The 18,013-nt window shown below is 39.5% G+C and overlaps 1 protein-coding gene across 1 annotated transcript in view; it reads left to right on the top strand.

Annotated features, from left to right (window-relative positions):
• Window positions 1-17,551, top strand: part of LOC139726981 (uncharacterized) — a 78,745-nt gene extending 61,194 nt beyond the window's left edge. The window contains exon 3 of the mRNA XM_071637965.1: window positions 17,192-17,551. Within this exon, the coding sequence (XP_071494066.1) occupies window positions 17,192-17,551 (360 nt within the window). The remainder of the gene's footprint in view (window positions 1-17,191) is intronic.
• Window positions 17,552-18,013: the final 462 nt, after the last annotated feature.

Genomic DNA, 18,013 nt, shown 5'->3' with positions numbered 1-18,013 from the left:
ATGCAAGTTATAAGGGCGAGGATGTCATCACCTCACAACGTTTCCATATGATATGATATCACTCTCTACAAAAACATTATCAAAATCATGTCTTCAGTTATTCTGGCAAAGTGTCTGGAATATACTGAAACCAGTCACTGTTGCAAGGCCATTGTAACAGTTCAATAATTTGACACGACAGATAGAAATACATGTATTATTTTGTTTACGGTTTACATCATCTTCCCCTGCACTTAAAGAAGAAGGAAATCCAGTGAAGGCTTTTGAGTAGGCTGGTGGGATACTTGTGAGGTCATGACATTATCAACTCATCTAAGTTGTATATGGGCAGGTGTTGGAAGCAAAATACTCTTTCGTCAACATGTGATACTTTGTAAATCCGTTAGTCCCGGTTCTTCTGTCCGACTCTGCTCAATCTCCCCTATTCCATCCGCTTTCTTTGTCTGATTTTAAACTCCCATTCATTTGAATCAACTTGACTGTGGAAGTGTAATTGCGCTTTGATTTGAAAAAATGATTGCCCAAAGCCTTGGTATGATATGAATCTGAGCGGCACCAACCTTTTCACGTGTGCTGTAGTTTTGCAGTTTGTGTCTTGTGTGTTTGTGTTTCAACAGCTTTGTATCAACGCTGCCATTCACCAAAGAAATCAGTCAAAATTTCATGCACTTAAAAAGGAGTTGCTTCCGTCCTTTATATGACGACACACTTTATAAACTCTTTAAGGTACACACTTACCAAGATGACTGCTTTCTTAATTGAGTGAATAAAAATATCATTGCATCTCACATTCACCTTTATCCACACTCACGCCGCTTCTTTTCCTTGGAAGCTTTATTTGCCTTGCAGTCGAATGGAAAAGAAGAAGAAAGAACCAGCAACCAATAAAAGAGTGTAGATGCCAATGCACATTGATTGAATGTCCCAAACTGCTTTTAAATACTGTTCGATGTTTGGTTTGTTTGTCGTACCATGGCACCGCCATAATGCTTGGATGCAGAGGGAACAGTGGTTGTGCAACCTGTGTCAACGGCGCCGTTCGTTTATAACGCAATCGGGCATTTGGCGGCAGGCCCCGCTTATCACACGCCACTCGGCACGGAAACGAAGAAACAGCCTCGACGAAGCCGCATTCGTCATAAACGTCGTAAGTCCTGTTGCATTGAAATTTGAGAAAAGTTCGCGTCTTGCACTTGCGATGTATCGATGTGGCTGTTCAGTTTTTCTTTATTACATTTTCAGTTTTGTAACATGTTTCTGACTGGTCTTCAAAGCCGTGCTAAAATCGCTTGTCGCCTTGTTATATTTCGAGAAATCGGAACTAAAACGCTTTTTAAACTTCTGTCTCTATGCCTTCAGTTTCGTGTAGATGGGACGTAACCAGTCAGTCTTGCTTGCGGCCAAATTTAGTATGCTTTAAACATTACGCAGTCTGGTCTATTCTGCATGGTCCTTGAGCAAATTTAGCTGTTTCGCAGGTCTTTATATCGTATTTTTTCTGAAGTCTGCTTCCGCTGTCTTTTTTATTTTTAGATTTATTGTGAGCGATGTCCTTTTTTTTTGTAAATATTTGGTCAATGGTTCCCCTTATTTCAGTTCAATACAGCCATATCTAGAGCATGTTGCATGGATCTGACAATACGAACTTCTCAAATTCAATGCACAGCACTTACACCTTTCAATTTCAGACTAGGTCCTTTCTTTCACATTATTTACTCATAACCTCGCATTTACAAGCAATCACTCGATAAGTTGAAATACGTATAATATTTGGTAAAAATTCAGATCATCTTTGGTAAACTTATTTTGGATTGCGAGTACTCATATTATTTAAAAGAACAACGAACCAAACTACACTGTCCACTGTGGCACGTATGTCTCACTCTTTATGCACGACACTGCATGTCTTTTTTTTAATCATTATCAATTTATCATCATGAATATTTACCCGACGTCAAGACCGCACGGGGGGTTGGTTGTTGCAACTGCCCTGGTCCGAGAGACAGTCCGTGCCTCGAGAGTCGGTGTCACCGCAGTTGGGTGATAAGATGATTTCGAAGTTGGATTCGACGGGGCGTGGAGAGAGTGAATTCGATTAAAATGGTCGGCTCCCGTAGCGAGGACTTCACCGCAGATGGCCGTCTGCGAGCTATCAATAAAATGACGACGGCACAACGGAAAGTTGTTGCCACTGGAGTGGCCAAGGCATGGAGGAAATTATCTTACGAACAGGACTGAAGGTTTTTTTTTTTTCATTGTTACCTCTTGTTAAACAAATTTATTATTCCTTCACGCAGTATCTTACACTGTACCCTCTAGCATCAGAGTGGAAAGGTATATTATGTATCAGTGCATATAATTTTGGTCGGGGAGATGGTAGTATAGTCCTGGTTTCTTGTTTTATTTCTGTGGAATAATAACAAAAAAAAAACGACAACATGAATAGATGAAGGATAGTTATCTTAGAAAAGTGAAATCACTGGACTACCGCTGGACGCAAACCTCCGCAATAGTTATGATGATATAGAGACTTGGAATTAAAGGATCACATTTTTGGTGAGACTTTTTGGTGACACTTTGAAAAAAAAAAGTAAACAAGATATTGCCTACGGGATCCTCGATAACAGATCCTATAAAATGTAATATGTGATGGGCATTTCAGAATCTACTTCGGTATTTTTCGAAATGCTTTCGCCTATAGGTTGAGACGTGGAAAGTTGCCTAAAGGTGTCTATTAATGTGTCTAATGCTCCGGTTATTTCGCTTTGTGTCTTGTATGCTCGTGCTCTGTGATGTATAGATAGTCACTTGGATGTAGATAGACTTGACGTAAATGGTATTGAAGATGTAGATTAGGATATTGTTTGATAGTGAGTAATCATGTTGTGTACATAAATACGCCACAATAATTAACAGGTCAGGAATTTACCATTGGGAAACACACTAGATACACCCCCCCCCCCGGAAAAAAAAAACCAAAAATCATTATGTGAACTTTCCATGCCATTAAGGAATCAGTCTTAAATATATAGAACGGATGATTTTAGACATAAATTCCTTTCATCTCAACTGTCTTCAAGCAAAACTGAACCCAGGGAGAGGCTGTGATCAAAGTAATGCTGTCAAGTGCATACATTCTACGCTCACTATTAACGGTGATATACCACTTGGAAAGTTTCTAAAACTTGTGTGTGTGAACAACGCAAACCATCCCCAAAAGAACAGAAGACTTTTTTTTTTCAAGTGACTTTGGTCTCAAAGAGACCATCCATCTTTTGTATTCGACAGGTACAAATTAACAGAAATGACCCATGGAAGAAAATATGAATATTTGGTTATCAATAATGTCATACCTGAAGGGATTTTGCAGTTCGTTCCTACCAGTTGCTCCTAATTCCTCTTCATGACAAGACGTTTTCTTTCAATCTATCACGCTTTCAAAACAATAATCGCAAACTGAAAGAAATGCACACAAAATGAACACAAGTTTTTCCATTTCACTTGGAGTTATTATCTTAAATTCGTATGTGGTAGTTTTAACGTGCATCGTTTATTGTATTACCATACAATGTATCGTTCAGTGTTCAGTTTTCTTTCATGCTTACAGTCTTTTTTTTTTTCATGCGAGGAGAGCAATGACATGTGTATTTGGATGTAGTGGAAGTATCATTATGTTTCCAGTAAATTTGCATAGACATCAACACATATCAATAATGCTCGAGTAGAGAACAACGCAGTTACCATGTCTGATCTAAGGCCTACGTTAACGTTTTTGATTCACTGCAAAGTTAGTAAGGATGTCATAATTTTGTACGGTACGGGTCAAATGCTTATACAGTATCTTGAGTTTTTGTTTTGTTTTCACAGCTGACTCTGCCATCATGCCAGCCTTTCATCATTGCCAGTTACCGACTATAAAAGTATATACACACGCGTAGGACAAAATCTAAGGAACATGGTATATGAAATATTGTGTCCATGGGTGTCCTGTTCACCAATGTTAACCACACCATCGATAGTTTTTTTCCCCCTCAAATTTATGGAGGGGCGCTTTCGCAAAGTGAAACACACGTTATTGTTCAAGATTTATTACGTGTAGAAAAGACGACAGGATTTGATTAGTTGCGAAGTGGATCGACAAAGAACAATATACGGCAAAGTTTTGCTTTCTCGTATTTAAAGGGTACTAGTACATAATGATTGTCAACGTTGACTTGCTAAAGTTTTAGCTTATATTCATTATCCGGCACGAAAAAAGAAGAAGAGAGATAATCATTTTCATTATTGGTGCGGTTCTTATAATGATGAAATAGGAGATGGAGTTTGACTAACCATACTGTAACCACCATTATGCTATTAGATAGTTACAATGGTACCATATGTCATTTTCGTTTAGCACGTGAAAAACACAATCTTGAGGAGGACTTGCTTGTAAGATGGCTGCTAAACGAATGCCAAAGCATGATCAAACGAGACTATGCACAGCGCCACCGGATTCCCATGCGCGCGTGCGGAGAGCGTTTTGGCGAGAGAGCATCAGAGGAATGCGTGCGTACGCGTGCGCACTGCGGAATGAGAGGACCAGTGGCAACGAACTCCGCGGCGTGCAAAGCTGCTGTGCAAAGTAAGTGGACTTACAAGCAGTCACGTGATTGGCACGCTTCGCTGGCCCAATGACGCCAATGCGATAACTCTCCACTTGACGCCCCATGTCTGGGAAAAGACATCGATCTGTCATTTTCTCGCTTTAAATTCACAGCAATTGATACGTTTATTTCTATTTCCGTACTCCCTTTTAGTCCCTCCAGAGTCTTCTTCGTCCCCTTTGTTCCCCCTTTTTAGAATGCGCTCATCTGTCGAATAGTGATATCTTACCCGATGCTCATTATAGGCGCATTGGGGATTCTTATTCACTACTGCGGCGCCGCGTTCACGCAGGTGGTCAGTTTGAAGTAAATGGCATAAAACATGTAGCATCGTGTTTGTGATCTCTTCATGTTCTTGACAAACTTCTGGGTAGTACGTATTGATCTGCTCGACATTGTTTTCAAAATGTTATTTTATTTTAGTAAGCTGCTGTGTCCTGCGTTTCTGTGTCTTGCTGGAGTTACCAAGTCCTCCCGACCCTAACCTTGGCAATGAGAACAAAACAACAATAATAAAAAACTGAAGAAAGAAGCAAAGAAGAACTCCCCAAAGAGCGGTGCTCCTATTAAAAGTGTCAAGTTTGTATTTAGTGAAGTTTAACAAAATTTAGTAAAATTATAATGGGTTGTGATAGCTAAGGCACTGCAAAGCATGTCACATGAAAATGAAAGAAAGTAATATTTAATGCAGAGAAAATCCAGAATGCGAACGTAAAAGTAGTCCAGATTTCACTAAATGAATATGTTCATCCTCTGCATATGCAACTGGTCACCAAAAAATCAGGGTTTTATAGGGCTGTTTCCTGATCGCAAATCTACAACATCTGTTTGGTCTAGAGAAACAGGAAATAGAAGCTGGTCTTTTTAAATATATATTTCTAAATTACGAGATAATAATTCATAGTTGTATATTTACGATGACCTTACGCAGACGCACCGCGCGAGAAATGCAAACTACCACCACCGGTGGGGTATAATTTATTGGCGGCATAACCCAAGCGCCGCGAAGGGGGTAATTACGGAGTGATTTCTTTCCCCTCGCTGATTATTGGATATGACATTGCTGGTGGCATATCTGCACCGAGCCGATGCGAGGGGTATGTCAGTGAAAGATTAGTGAGGGAATATGGCTTCGTGTTTGCCGCGGTGATCTTGAGAGACGTACAATATGTTGTAGATGGTTATCAAATTTCTGGTATTATTTTGATGTTTCTTTAGTTGACAAAATATGGAATAAATGAAATGAAATGATTATTAGCCTGTAAACAATTCGACGAAAAGAATTGCGGTAGTAATAGTGATGATAACCTATAGTATAATAAGGATAACAATAGCAATTATCATAGTACGTGTAATAATGATGATATGACGATAATAATAATAATAATAGTAATAATGATAATAAATTGAAGACAGAGCAATAAGAAGAAAAAGAAAAGAAGAATGGTGGATGATCGCAACACAGTGATAACCATAATGATGAAGAAGGTAGTTATGATGATCGCAATCATCAGCATCATCAGACATCTTCAAAGTCACCATTTTTGATGACCATCAAAATGTTGATACCATTGTGAGCTAAACATGCAATTCGTTACAAGAATTACGGATATAGTTATCAAGTAAGATAATAGTGTTACTTGTTATTACGATAAGTCAATTAATAGACATTCACCCATGCTAGTAAATCGGTCTGTACCATATCATTATTACACTCTGACGTGATCGTTATAAATTCACATGAATATTCATTAGACATTCTATCTCGACTCTACTCTCCTCAGTGGTATAGACTATGTCAAAGAAATCAAGTGTTTTGATAAACAATGAGGTAATAAATCAACGTTCCCCTTCAGTCCCCTTCAATCCAAGAAATGTGTCTCGGCTGGTCCGTCATGATGAGACGCGCAGATGAACACAACTTCGCTCGATCGGGCGTTCTTCCGCGCTCCCAGCGGACCATCTGGCCTGAGTCTTCCGTTGCTTCCACCCTAATTTGGGGGAATATGCAAGAATAAAGCAGATTCATACATGCGGCGACTGAGCACTTGCTAAAGCTATGATACACAATTGAGTCATGGTATTTTTACGAGTTACTTGAAGTTTTCCCAAACGTGACAAAGGACGGATTTTAGTACGTGCGTCGTAGAGGTTGTAGAGGTATTTCAGCAAATAGTAGTTTCTTCTCGGCAGAGTGAAGTGGCAATAATGCTGTCGGTAAAAATAAAATGAGTAATAAAACAGCAACACTTGATAGTGACTGGAGCACGTCAGCCTCTCGGGTAATAAATGAAGTATAAAGGTTAAGCCTTCGACTCTGCTATATGGTAATTCACGGATAGCTTTCTAACAAAGCTCACGGGGTATAACCGTACTCAGTGGGTTAGCGGGATGAATAGCTGTTTTTTTATGGTAGACGAAGTAAGATGTAGACTGCCCACAGCCCACTGCGTATACTAAAACATTGTTTGAAACATGACACAAACAACTTCACAAAAAAGAAACAACTCATATCTCAAACTTTCAAACATTTTTTTTTAAAGTAAAGCAACAGAAAACAACAGAATCTATTAACATTCGTCACACAAGTATACCGTCGTCATTGTTATGAAAAGACATGCCTTGTATGACGCATTTATTTTTGACTTGCTATTTCACAGGGTTTTTTTTTTGGGGGGGGGGGGTGGGTTCGAAAAAGGAATTATAAATACTAAAAAAAATGTGCACAGTTCAAATGACGCGGGTTTCATGTCGTATAGGTTGTATATGGTGTTTTCAAACACCAAAACTAATCAATACGTATTGGGGATGGTGCTAACGATCAGTGCTCACGCCTTGTGACATAGTACACACTTTTGAAATAAAGGGAGATGAGACGTTTCTCGAGACAGAAATGGTATACCACCATGTGGGGGAAAAAACCCCATATTGATGCATCATTATACAAGCGATTGGCTCACTTACAACATTATTATTATGTGGCGGGGGCATATTGCTCGCTTCTTCCTTGGGTTTTGTAACGATCGTTTACCTAGAAAATAGGCATCTCTAGAGGGAAGGATAATGTATGATTCTATTATGATCTCCATATACGGTCGACATTTTGGGCGAGATGAAATATAGAGGGGGTTAAAAATCACATTTATATACTGTCTGTCGCATTGACGCCACGCTGGCGCCTCAGTAGCCGTCAATTCATTCACGATGGAGAATGAGTTTCCTTGCAGAAGTCTAGTGGAAGTCACAGCTCTCGCTTTGCATGGGGGGCCTGTTTTGTGGGGTATGATAATTGAGAGATGAAAATACATGTAAGAGATAAAAGCGAGGTAGGTTTATGAATTCACAGAGAGCAAAAGAGAGGGAGGGAGTGGGATGGGGGTGGGAGATGCACATAATAATCTGGAGTACGATTGATATATATACCGTACATGGATGGGTAAAGACAGATATGATTATGAATAAAGAGATGTTACGAGATAAACCAAAAGGTCGATCTATCGCTTAAAAAGATATGCACAAATGCGTAGCAGACTGAAATGGAGTGAAAAATTGCATGTGAATATTCTCATTTTTATCTATCGATTGATTTAAGGCCCATAGAGATGATAGGTCTACATAAGTATAACCATGGGGGAATAAGAGATGGAAAGAGGTAAAAGTCGCTCTGTTTGAAGATGATGAAATGCTGAAACCATGGCATCAGTCCTCGGCGATTATCACGTAAAAACGACAGTGTAATCCTCCCGTACTTGCCATCTATAGTCCATCATAACAGTTCACTGGAAAGGGGTTTGTGGTATTAAGGATCAGAGCTGTGGATCAAATTTTATCTCCACTACATCCGGGTTGGTAATTTTTGTTGTTGTTAAAAACTTCTGTGTTTTCTAGTTTCCATGCGATACATGAAATTGGTAAACAACAGCAACAACGTGACCATGATTTTCCTAGCTGTAATACAACTATTTCATAAGTCGTCATTACGTAACTTGAAGACTTGCCCAGCTTGGAGTCACTTCAGAGATGTGTACAACCGATACCTGTTTATTTTAAGCCCAGAATGAATAGACCTACATCACTTTAACACCAATCTGGTATTCTCGTCACTTTAAGATAGAAAACTTATATCCGCATCCCGTAAAAGCTGCCTTTTGCTCACCCCCCCCCCCCAAAAAAAAGTATACTGATTACACATGGACTTTCTCCGCATATTTCCCATCTTTTTTCAACGGTGTTGTTGATACCGTTTGTTGCCGTTTTAGATGTTCAACATAATATATGCCCACGTTTAATTCTGTATACCTTCCAAAAATTATGGTAAGAGCCTTCAAACAGCATTTACAGCTCTTGAGAGTCGAGTCATTGCACTTTTTGCTATATCGTGTCTTCAATACATAAATTTTTTTCTGTGAATATACACAGACAGCGCAGAATAAGAAACGCCACTCTGTAAGATAAGCACATTCTTCATGGTGATTATATTGAATTATGTCATGAAATTACTCCATAAGTCAAGATAAGATGATGATCGAAATCGACTGCTAAAAACAAGTGGATGAATAATAATGCACCCTATTTGAGATGTATTGACGTACAAACATATTCAAAGAGACGATGTTTATAACAGCGATGCGGTAGCTTACGGTACACTTTTGAATATCCATGCCTATTAAAGTGAATAGTGTCTTTATCATTTGATCATCAGTAATTACAATTGTGTAGATCATATCACCTGCATCTCTATGCTTTTCAAACGATAAGGAAAGCACAGGGAGAGATCTGATTTGTTCAGTCCAGTTCTCTTTTATTTATGCATTCTCGTTTTAATACGGAAAAGCAAAATCTAACAAAGTGTTGGCGTAATTATATGAATTATGCGTCGACAAACATTAGATGTAAATTGAATTGAGAACACTACCAGCTTTCTTGATCGATTTAGTTTTCAGATATTATTCAAGTCTATCCAATAAATCCACTTTCCAGATATTGCTTCATAGTTCTGCACAATTACATTATGTGCATCTTGAAACGAACGTGACCCATATACGCAAATGTACGATTAATCTTTAGCGAAATCAAAATGAAATCTGGGGGCAGGTCTACGATTTCTATAGTATCAGAGAATGTTCATGCATCATTGTTTTTTTAATGCCTCCGCCACGAAGTGTCGCTGGAGGCATTATGTTTTGGAGTTGTCCGTCCGTCCGTCTGTCTTTCCGTCTATCCGTCTGTACTTCCGTCCGTAATCAATTTTGTGGACAGCGTAACTAAAAAAACCGTTTGAGGTATCCTAATGAAACTTGGCATGTATGAGTGGGCTAAGTTGTGCCTATCAACTTTTGGGTGCACATGCTCAAGGTCAAAGGCCAAAGGTCAACGTCAACTCATCAAAATGTCACGATTTTCCCCATGTACATGCAATGCTTGAAAGTATTTTCTTGAAACTTAGCGTATACCTATACTACCCAATAAAGATTTTCTAGAGAGAATTTTGGGCAACGAGGTAAAAGGTCAAAGGTCAAGTGAAAATGCTAAATTCCACTTTAAGTTCCTTTATATCTTGGAAGTGGCTCATGGTATTCAGCATAAAGCTTATTACATAATCAGCATGTTCTGCTTGACAGTGATTCTCTTGGGAATTAGGGTCAGAGGTCAAGGGTCAAAGGCCAGGTTTAAATGCTGAAATTTTACTATTTAATACTGAAATTACACTTTTCTCCATACCTTGGAAATTGCTCACTGCATAAACTTACAAAGGGGTCAAAAGTCCAGTAAAAATCCTCAAATCCCCAAGCAAATACCTGCTCTCTTCGACAGTATAACCATTCATCCAATGAAACCTAGTTCAAAGAGAGTTACCACTCAACATATTTTTGCCAAACCTGTCATTTTGATATTTTGCCAATTATGTGAAACTGTCATCACACAGCGTCAAGACATTGTACTATAGACCTAATAGGAGAACCATGCATTATGGTGGAGACATACCAGTCGCCACAGCGACATTTCGAGTTTTCATCTAAATTGACTACCCCGAACCTATTGCTTACAACCCACTTTTCCTTTCATACGCTTATAAAAATGACTGTTGATATAGGATGTTATCTTTCATAATCCATCATGCAATAACATAAACTTTGTGTCTATTTATATGCAATTATTATTTTCATGAGAAAGTGTAAATGGGACTGATGAGAAGTATATCGAGTAATGCAATAACAACAATTATGAATTACAAACTGAAATGAATACTCCGTCTAACAATACATGATCATAATTTTTTTTTTTTTTATATGGCCTCACTTATTCCTTTCATGACGATTGGAAATAACGTTTGATTTTCGTTCCTACACTTTAAAAGCTCACCAGAACCTGAGACGCTGTTTTCACAAATTACGTTCGTTCCTATATTTGGAGCGTATTACTCTATCCCAGTCCAATCAACATGCATCCGGCTTTGGCCGACTTGACCAGATCGCGGTGATATTCGATACGGCGAGGCCGATGCACCACGTGATACTAAAATGGCTTCCGAAGTACGGATCGGCAGTCTCCTGTCTCTCTCTTTCCGTCATCTTGAATTCGTCGTCTTCTTCTTCCCCTTCTCTGATACTCTAGAAATTTAAAGATTTCCTTGAACATTCTTACGGAGAGAATTCTACCCCTTTCTTTCCTTGCCTGTATCTCCTTTCAACCCTCTCTGAACAATGTCACGCACTGGTGTCTTACCAAAAAAAAAAAAAATAAATAGATTAAAAGAAAATGTGTGGCTCGATAGTGCAATTCGCATCTCTTGGTATACAGAGACGGTGTTCAGTGTTGTATCATGATGAGAAAGATTATAGACCTCTGTTTTCTTACTCGATCTTTTCAGCATTCTGCAACTTTAATGCTGGGAGCGATAAAACTGTGACTACAGAAGGAATAAACACCAAATATTTAGCCAAATTGACTGCATCCTCTTTTCGAGTGCGGAGCAGTGCACGCCATTTTCTGGTATATTGTCACCGTTCGTGCTTCGTAAACATCCAAAATTATAATTATCGTCATGAGACTTGTGCTCCTTCTCGTGAATTTTTCTAGGAATTATTTCCAGGCTTTGCTTTCAATACTCTTTCAACTCTCCAGATTGCATATTCCTCATTTATTTCGCTGCTCCCTGTCCATGATATTCTATCATTTGTTATGTTTTATACTTGCAAAAAAGAATGCTTCAGACTACAATGAGCGCGCGAAAACTTGTGATCGCATATAAGATTACCCGTTATTTCTGTATTTCCCCTGTGTCATCCCATTCCCAGTATAAACTAGAATATAATATTCAAGGATTGATGACACATCGTTAAAAATCCTGATGCGGGTTTCTTTGTAAGTCTGGTACCCCTTAATAGAAGGGGTAGTTTCACCTTTTGGTTGTAGCATAATTATACTGGTGGATATGAATTAAGTTCATCACCGATGTAAAGTTGAAATAAGCAGCATTTCGAAAGATATGTCAGTGCTTATCTACCTGCTGAGATTTACGAACTTATCATTTCTATACATAGTAGATCTGCTTCTCCTCTGGCTTATGACATCGGGGGTCGTTATCATGATGGAAACGGTCGTATATGAGATCATCTGCTGGGTATCCCAACGGACCTAATGCGGGTACATTTGCATGCTAATAAGGTGCAGGGTCATTTGGTATCATTCGTCTAATCAGTTACTGTTGGGTCTACATTGCCTTTTTATGTATACCGCCCTCCTTCATCTCCCCCTTCTCTCTCTCTCTTCCTCTCTTCCCCCTCTCTTCCCCCTTCTCTCATCCCTAAATGCCTTTCTCTTTTCATTCTCATTCGCGATCTCTCATAATGATGAGGTTCATGTCCATGAACAAATACAATTTGAAGTTCGTGTGTCCCGTTTGTGACCCTGAAAATTCGATTCCTTTAATTAAGCTGGTATATTGTGGAGGTGTACAATTCAGGCTTTCCCTCAGAATGATAGAACTGGAAACTTTTGCGTAACAGAGGGGAAAACAATACTGTTGATTTCTAGTCAATGTATTCGGACCCCGAGGAAATCCAATCATTTTTGTTTGTTTCTGGTAGGAAAATGTTACCACCCTTATTCTAAAATGGCATGACGGGCATAGGTATAGAAGGGTCATACAGATTTCACATATAACTTGGACGGATTTTTAAAGATTCTTTTTCTCTCATTCTCAAAAAACTAACATTTACACCTGCGCAACCACAATTATCAATGTGCTTTCTGTGTAAAATGGAGAAAAATGTTAATGATATAGCATTGTGTTGTAGCTCTATAGAGGCGAAACTGCATGTAACAGTCGGTGATTCATTGTCGGTAATGCCCTTGTTTTGATAAAATACGTACTTTCCTCGTTAACACCAGATGACTGCTCGTATCTCATAGCTGTGAAAATGATAATGCCAATAATAAACGTCCCTCCCCCTCCTCCTCCCCCCCCCCCCCCCTCCTCCAGCTCTACATGATGAGGGCATTGCTCCCTCTTCACAGGCATTAGCTATCAGTATCCATCATTCGATGCGAAGGCAGACGTGGGCCGGTCAACTGTATCCGTAGGGGTGTTTGATTTCCAGTCGTGATGGCAAAACCCAGCGCGAATCAATTAATCTCCGCCGGTGTCAAGAGGCATCTGACACGATTTTCGGCTCATACCGAGCACACTGTCGTCTTGCTCAATGTGGCACATGTATACTTTAATGACTGAAGGAGAGCATGCTCGGAAGACATTTAAGAAGCGGACTTTGTCAAAGAGTTAATCTTTGACAGAATTGATAATGTATATAAGTATTATGGTATAGCCTGAGATTGTTTAAATGGAACAGCAGACTCTTGGTGCTCCATCCCTCCCCCGCCGTTTTGATAATTGCCGATCACATTACACGAGGACCGTTACTAACCGATCTACTGTCTCCAATCAACATTATACCTTGTATTATGCTATCAAAAGAGAAAACGAGATAATATCCTTTGTATTGTTATTACAGTCATTGTAGTCAGAATGAGCATTGTTTGTGCTCATTGCGACGAGAATTTGAACATAGCAACAACAACTTAAATTTTGAAGTTACAATATTTTGTGCCCACAATAAACATACACACACACACACACACACACATAACACGCACATACGTGATAAGTATAAACAGAGATCGACATTTTTTTTCTTTAAATTTGAAATGTTGGTTACACAAAAAGGATTGTATTGACCTAAAATATAAGGATATATGACAATTTATTTTTAAGGATACGAGGCTTGAAGATGTTTAAAAACCTAAATTGGTTTTGAGTATGCATTTCAGAGACACAATGTGAACTGTATTACATAATCATGCTTATACAGTTTACTCAGTTTGAAACAATTTCCTCGTATTTTACATAGCGCCCTATCAGATTTCAAAGTTTCTGAATTTATACTAAGATTTTGTGCAGAGATCGTCACTTACTTCATGTTGGATATGATGATAATCATGTAACGGCATTTGCAATGATGATTATAAAGCAAATAACTTAATTGTTATAATCAATTTTTCGGCGTGGTTTTGCACACCTTATATTGCAATTTTGATCCTATTGGACACGTTTAATAATCATTGTTGAACATCGCAGCATTATAATAAAGCGAGAACTCTACATGGTCCATAGTCAATTCCCTTGACTCCACCATTTTATTTTGTGAAACTGGGCGTCAGTCTGAGTAAATTTTATTTTAGCCCTTTGACAGAGGAAAAGTCGGAACCTTTGTTTCTATTAATATAAACTCATGCATGTATTTATGTTTATTGGTGTGTTTCTGCATAGAATAGAATTCTTTGTGCGCTATACCAGGCTCTGCTTCTGAATCAAAGTAATTATAGGATATACACAGCTATAAAGGGCAGCTGCTAGTGAGTTATCATATAAAACTGTGACATCTCGATGTGTGGACATGATTTCCTAAGTTGCTTTATTAGTCAGTCCGTTCAAGGTCGCCTGTGGACTTTGCCCCTTCTTTCCGTAAACCAGCTGAACATGACCAGTGGTGTGCTATACATGAATCCGACTTCAGAGCAGTGTAACTTATGGTGGCCATAACTGGTGGTGGTGGTGGGGGTGGGAGGGTGGGGGGGGAGGAGGGGGGGGGGGCTTCCAAAGAAGAACAAAAGCACTTTCAATGAGTTATACAATGAGACCGGCGTTGCCATGTCAGTGTATGAATTATCTTTTGTTAGGCAAACTTAAAGCCCCCAGTTAGAAATTACCATAAAAAACAGTACCCAAACCGAATTACACTGGCACCATAAATCTGTTTTTAAGCGAGATTTTCTCCTGAATTAATTCAATGTGCAGAGTGCCTTTAACATTCATAACATAAGTTCTCCTTCAACATGTGTTCACTGTCACCAAGCGCAAGTGATAGTTAAGAAGGTAATGTCTGAGCTACATGGATTACTGAACCAATGGCTCCACTTTCGTGTCCTTTTCTTCTTCTTTTTTTTGGCCAAATTTCTCCTTTTACAATTTGTTTTATCTCGTATTTTGCCTGCAACATCTTCTTTGGATCCCTATATACTGCGCCAAGTGCCAAGGTAGTAAAAATGCACCCCAAGTTGTACTTGTACCATATTAGATGTGCGTAGGCCGCAACCTTGCACGAGTCAATTTATCCATGCGGAACACGCTTTGCTCCCTAAAGAGCACCCGTCTCCATTGATATCCAGCAAATTAGCGTGGCCGATTGACATTTTCCAGTGAACTTTCCATTGATTCAAAACCCTCGCCATACGCCTTATAAAGCACAGCATATACATGATACGGTTGGCATGAAAGATGCAGAAAGGCGAAACGAAAACTTCTTGTCTGTGCTATTATGCGATACATGCAGAAGCCTTTAATAGCGGTTTGCATATCTTTTATAATAGTCGTCCGACATGATCTATCAAGAACGAAAATTCGATTGACACACTAGTAAGGTTTACAGGTACAACCGACAATGCGCTGGTAGATATTTCTACCTAAAATAGAACTTTCTAGTCCCTTCTCTTTGGGTTTTTTAAATTTTGTTTTTCTTTTATCTCTGCAGGTGTTTTTGTTTCAAATCAAGCAATGAAAAAAAATGAAACAAGATAGAAGTTACAAAGTGGACAAACTTAAAATCAACTCTTGGTTGATCCCGGTACATTGTAATACTTTCCTTTAAACTATACTCATGGTTAAGTTTCAAACGTGTATTATGCTTTGTTCCACACTTTGATTATTCTGTAGCTTTATATTAACGTCTACGACATACCGGGATGGCTATTTGACATTCAACAAACTCGATGAATTCCGTCGTCGCTTCATTCCGATGGGATTCATTGTATTTATTGTATTTCTTTACATCCATCTCATTCCACAGACAGTGCTTGGGGTGGCAATGTGACAAACACGGCGTGATATGAATGCCCACCAGTATCATTTTTCTTGTTATTAGTATTCATGAAATAGCTGCGTCCAGCTGTCATGATGTGCGGATGAAATATGACTAGATTGTGTCTGGTAAAAAACAAGGATCATTAATCTTTAAATCATCTCTCCTTCCTCCGTTTCTGTTTCCGGAGCATTTTCCTTTTTGGATTAGAGACACGTAATTCTATATCTTCCATTAGAGTATACTAGCTGACAAATTGCAGGTTGGTGGTTTGTTTATCCCTGTCCTCCATCCGAGAGGTAGTTATTGTGACGTGTTGTGTAACCTCGGCTGTCCTTTAAAGTACAGCATCCATCAGCCTTTCGATTCGTTTCTGATGTGATCTACCCTTTTAGTGGTCGTTGTCGACGTGGTAGTATACCCCTGTGTTTTCCAGCACTCGAACGCGGTCCTGCCGTTTGTCACTTTTAACAGCCAGAGCAATCCGTTACTCGCCGCCCTTCTAGCAATGACGCCACGATCCAATTACTCCAGTTTAAAGCGGTCGTGGCGCAACGTAAAATGCTACAACAACACCGCAAGATAATGATCAATCTTAGCTGATGATCGTCTGTATGTCTCCTGTGTGTGAGTGTGTGTGTACTCAATCGAAGATACAGTCAATTTCATTTCTCTTTTCCCTTTACTGTGATTTGTATAAAAAAGGGAAAGGGCCCAAATGGTGGACCGCCTTCTAAATAAACGGCGTGTTGATAGCGCCTTTGTTTTTTCATCTGCCATTTGTGGCTCCCACGCACAATACACGTGGTGAATATGGAAATGATGACGGTCTCTCCGCGAATTAGCCTTCCACCGAAAAGAGATGTACGTACCCACATCCTCAAGCATGTACAGACATACTCAAGTAGACACACAAACACTAACACACGCGCACTCACACAATGTAGGTCTATTTTAAGCATTGACCACACAAATTTTGCTTCGAGTCTGTACGTTCTGAACTGTCAATCGCTCGTAAACGTATGACTGTACATCCATATAAAGACCAGCAATCTGAACTGGTTTGTAGCTACATCGAGCACACTGCTAAAGAAAATTTTCGTCTGTGTATTCCCATGTCTTCTCCAGAGCCGAGAAAGGAGAAAGAAACTCGAGAGGGGAGCGTCATTCTCTGCGAACGAGGATGGAAGAAAGCCAAGATCGACACTGCATCGAGGCCTCAGCGAGCAGCATTCAGCGCCCGTCGGGGGGCTCCAACATCACCCTCTAACCGAGGTGTGCTCTTCGTCCAGCTGTAGCCTTGATCCACACAGTCAGCAGCAGCAATCACCGGAAGGCAGCTCCCGTGAGTATAGACATTGCTACAAAAACCCTTTCCTTTGCAGCTTCCCTGAGTACAGAAATTACAGAAAAGGCCTACATCTCTTCCTCTGCGTCAGCTCCCTTGACTATGACTACAACACAAACACCCCCTTTGTTGTAGTATAGGGCTTAAGTATGCGAGTGTAGAGACCACGTATAAACATAATTCCTTTACCGCTCCCTTCAATACAGAGAACACGAAAACACCCTCAATTTTCTTCACAGCTCCCCTGATTACAAAAATTGCAAATACACCTCTTCCTCTGCAGCTCCCGTGGGTATGAATTTAACACAACCCCTTCCGCTGTACCCACGTGTATAGAGACTAAATAAACACCCTTCCATTGCCCCACCCTTCAATACGGACACTATACGTAAACACCTTTCCTCTGCAATTCCCCTCAGTGCAGTATAAAGAATGCACAAATATATCCCTTATTTTTGCAACTCCTGAGAGCATCAAAGCCTACAGAAGCACTCCTTCGGCTTCAATTCCCTTGAGTAGAAATATACTACACATAATCATAGCTCAAATTCCTCTGCAGTTCTTTTGAGTATAGAGACGACACAAACACACGGTTTTCTTTT

This window comes from Diadema antillarum, unplaced genomic scaffold, assembly GCF_040938485.1.
Source record: "Diadema antillarum isolate AM-2024a unplaced genomic scaffold, OU_Dant_1.0 seq00000107_RagTag, whole genome shotgun sequence".
In the NCBI taxonomy this organism is placed as follows: Eukaryota; Metazoa; Echinodermata; class Echinoidea; order Diadematoida; family Diadematidae; genus Diadema; species Diadema antillarum.
This window is presented reverse-complemented; position numbering and strand designations above follow the sequence as displayed.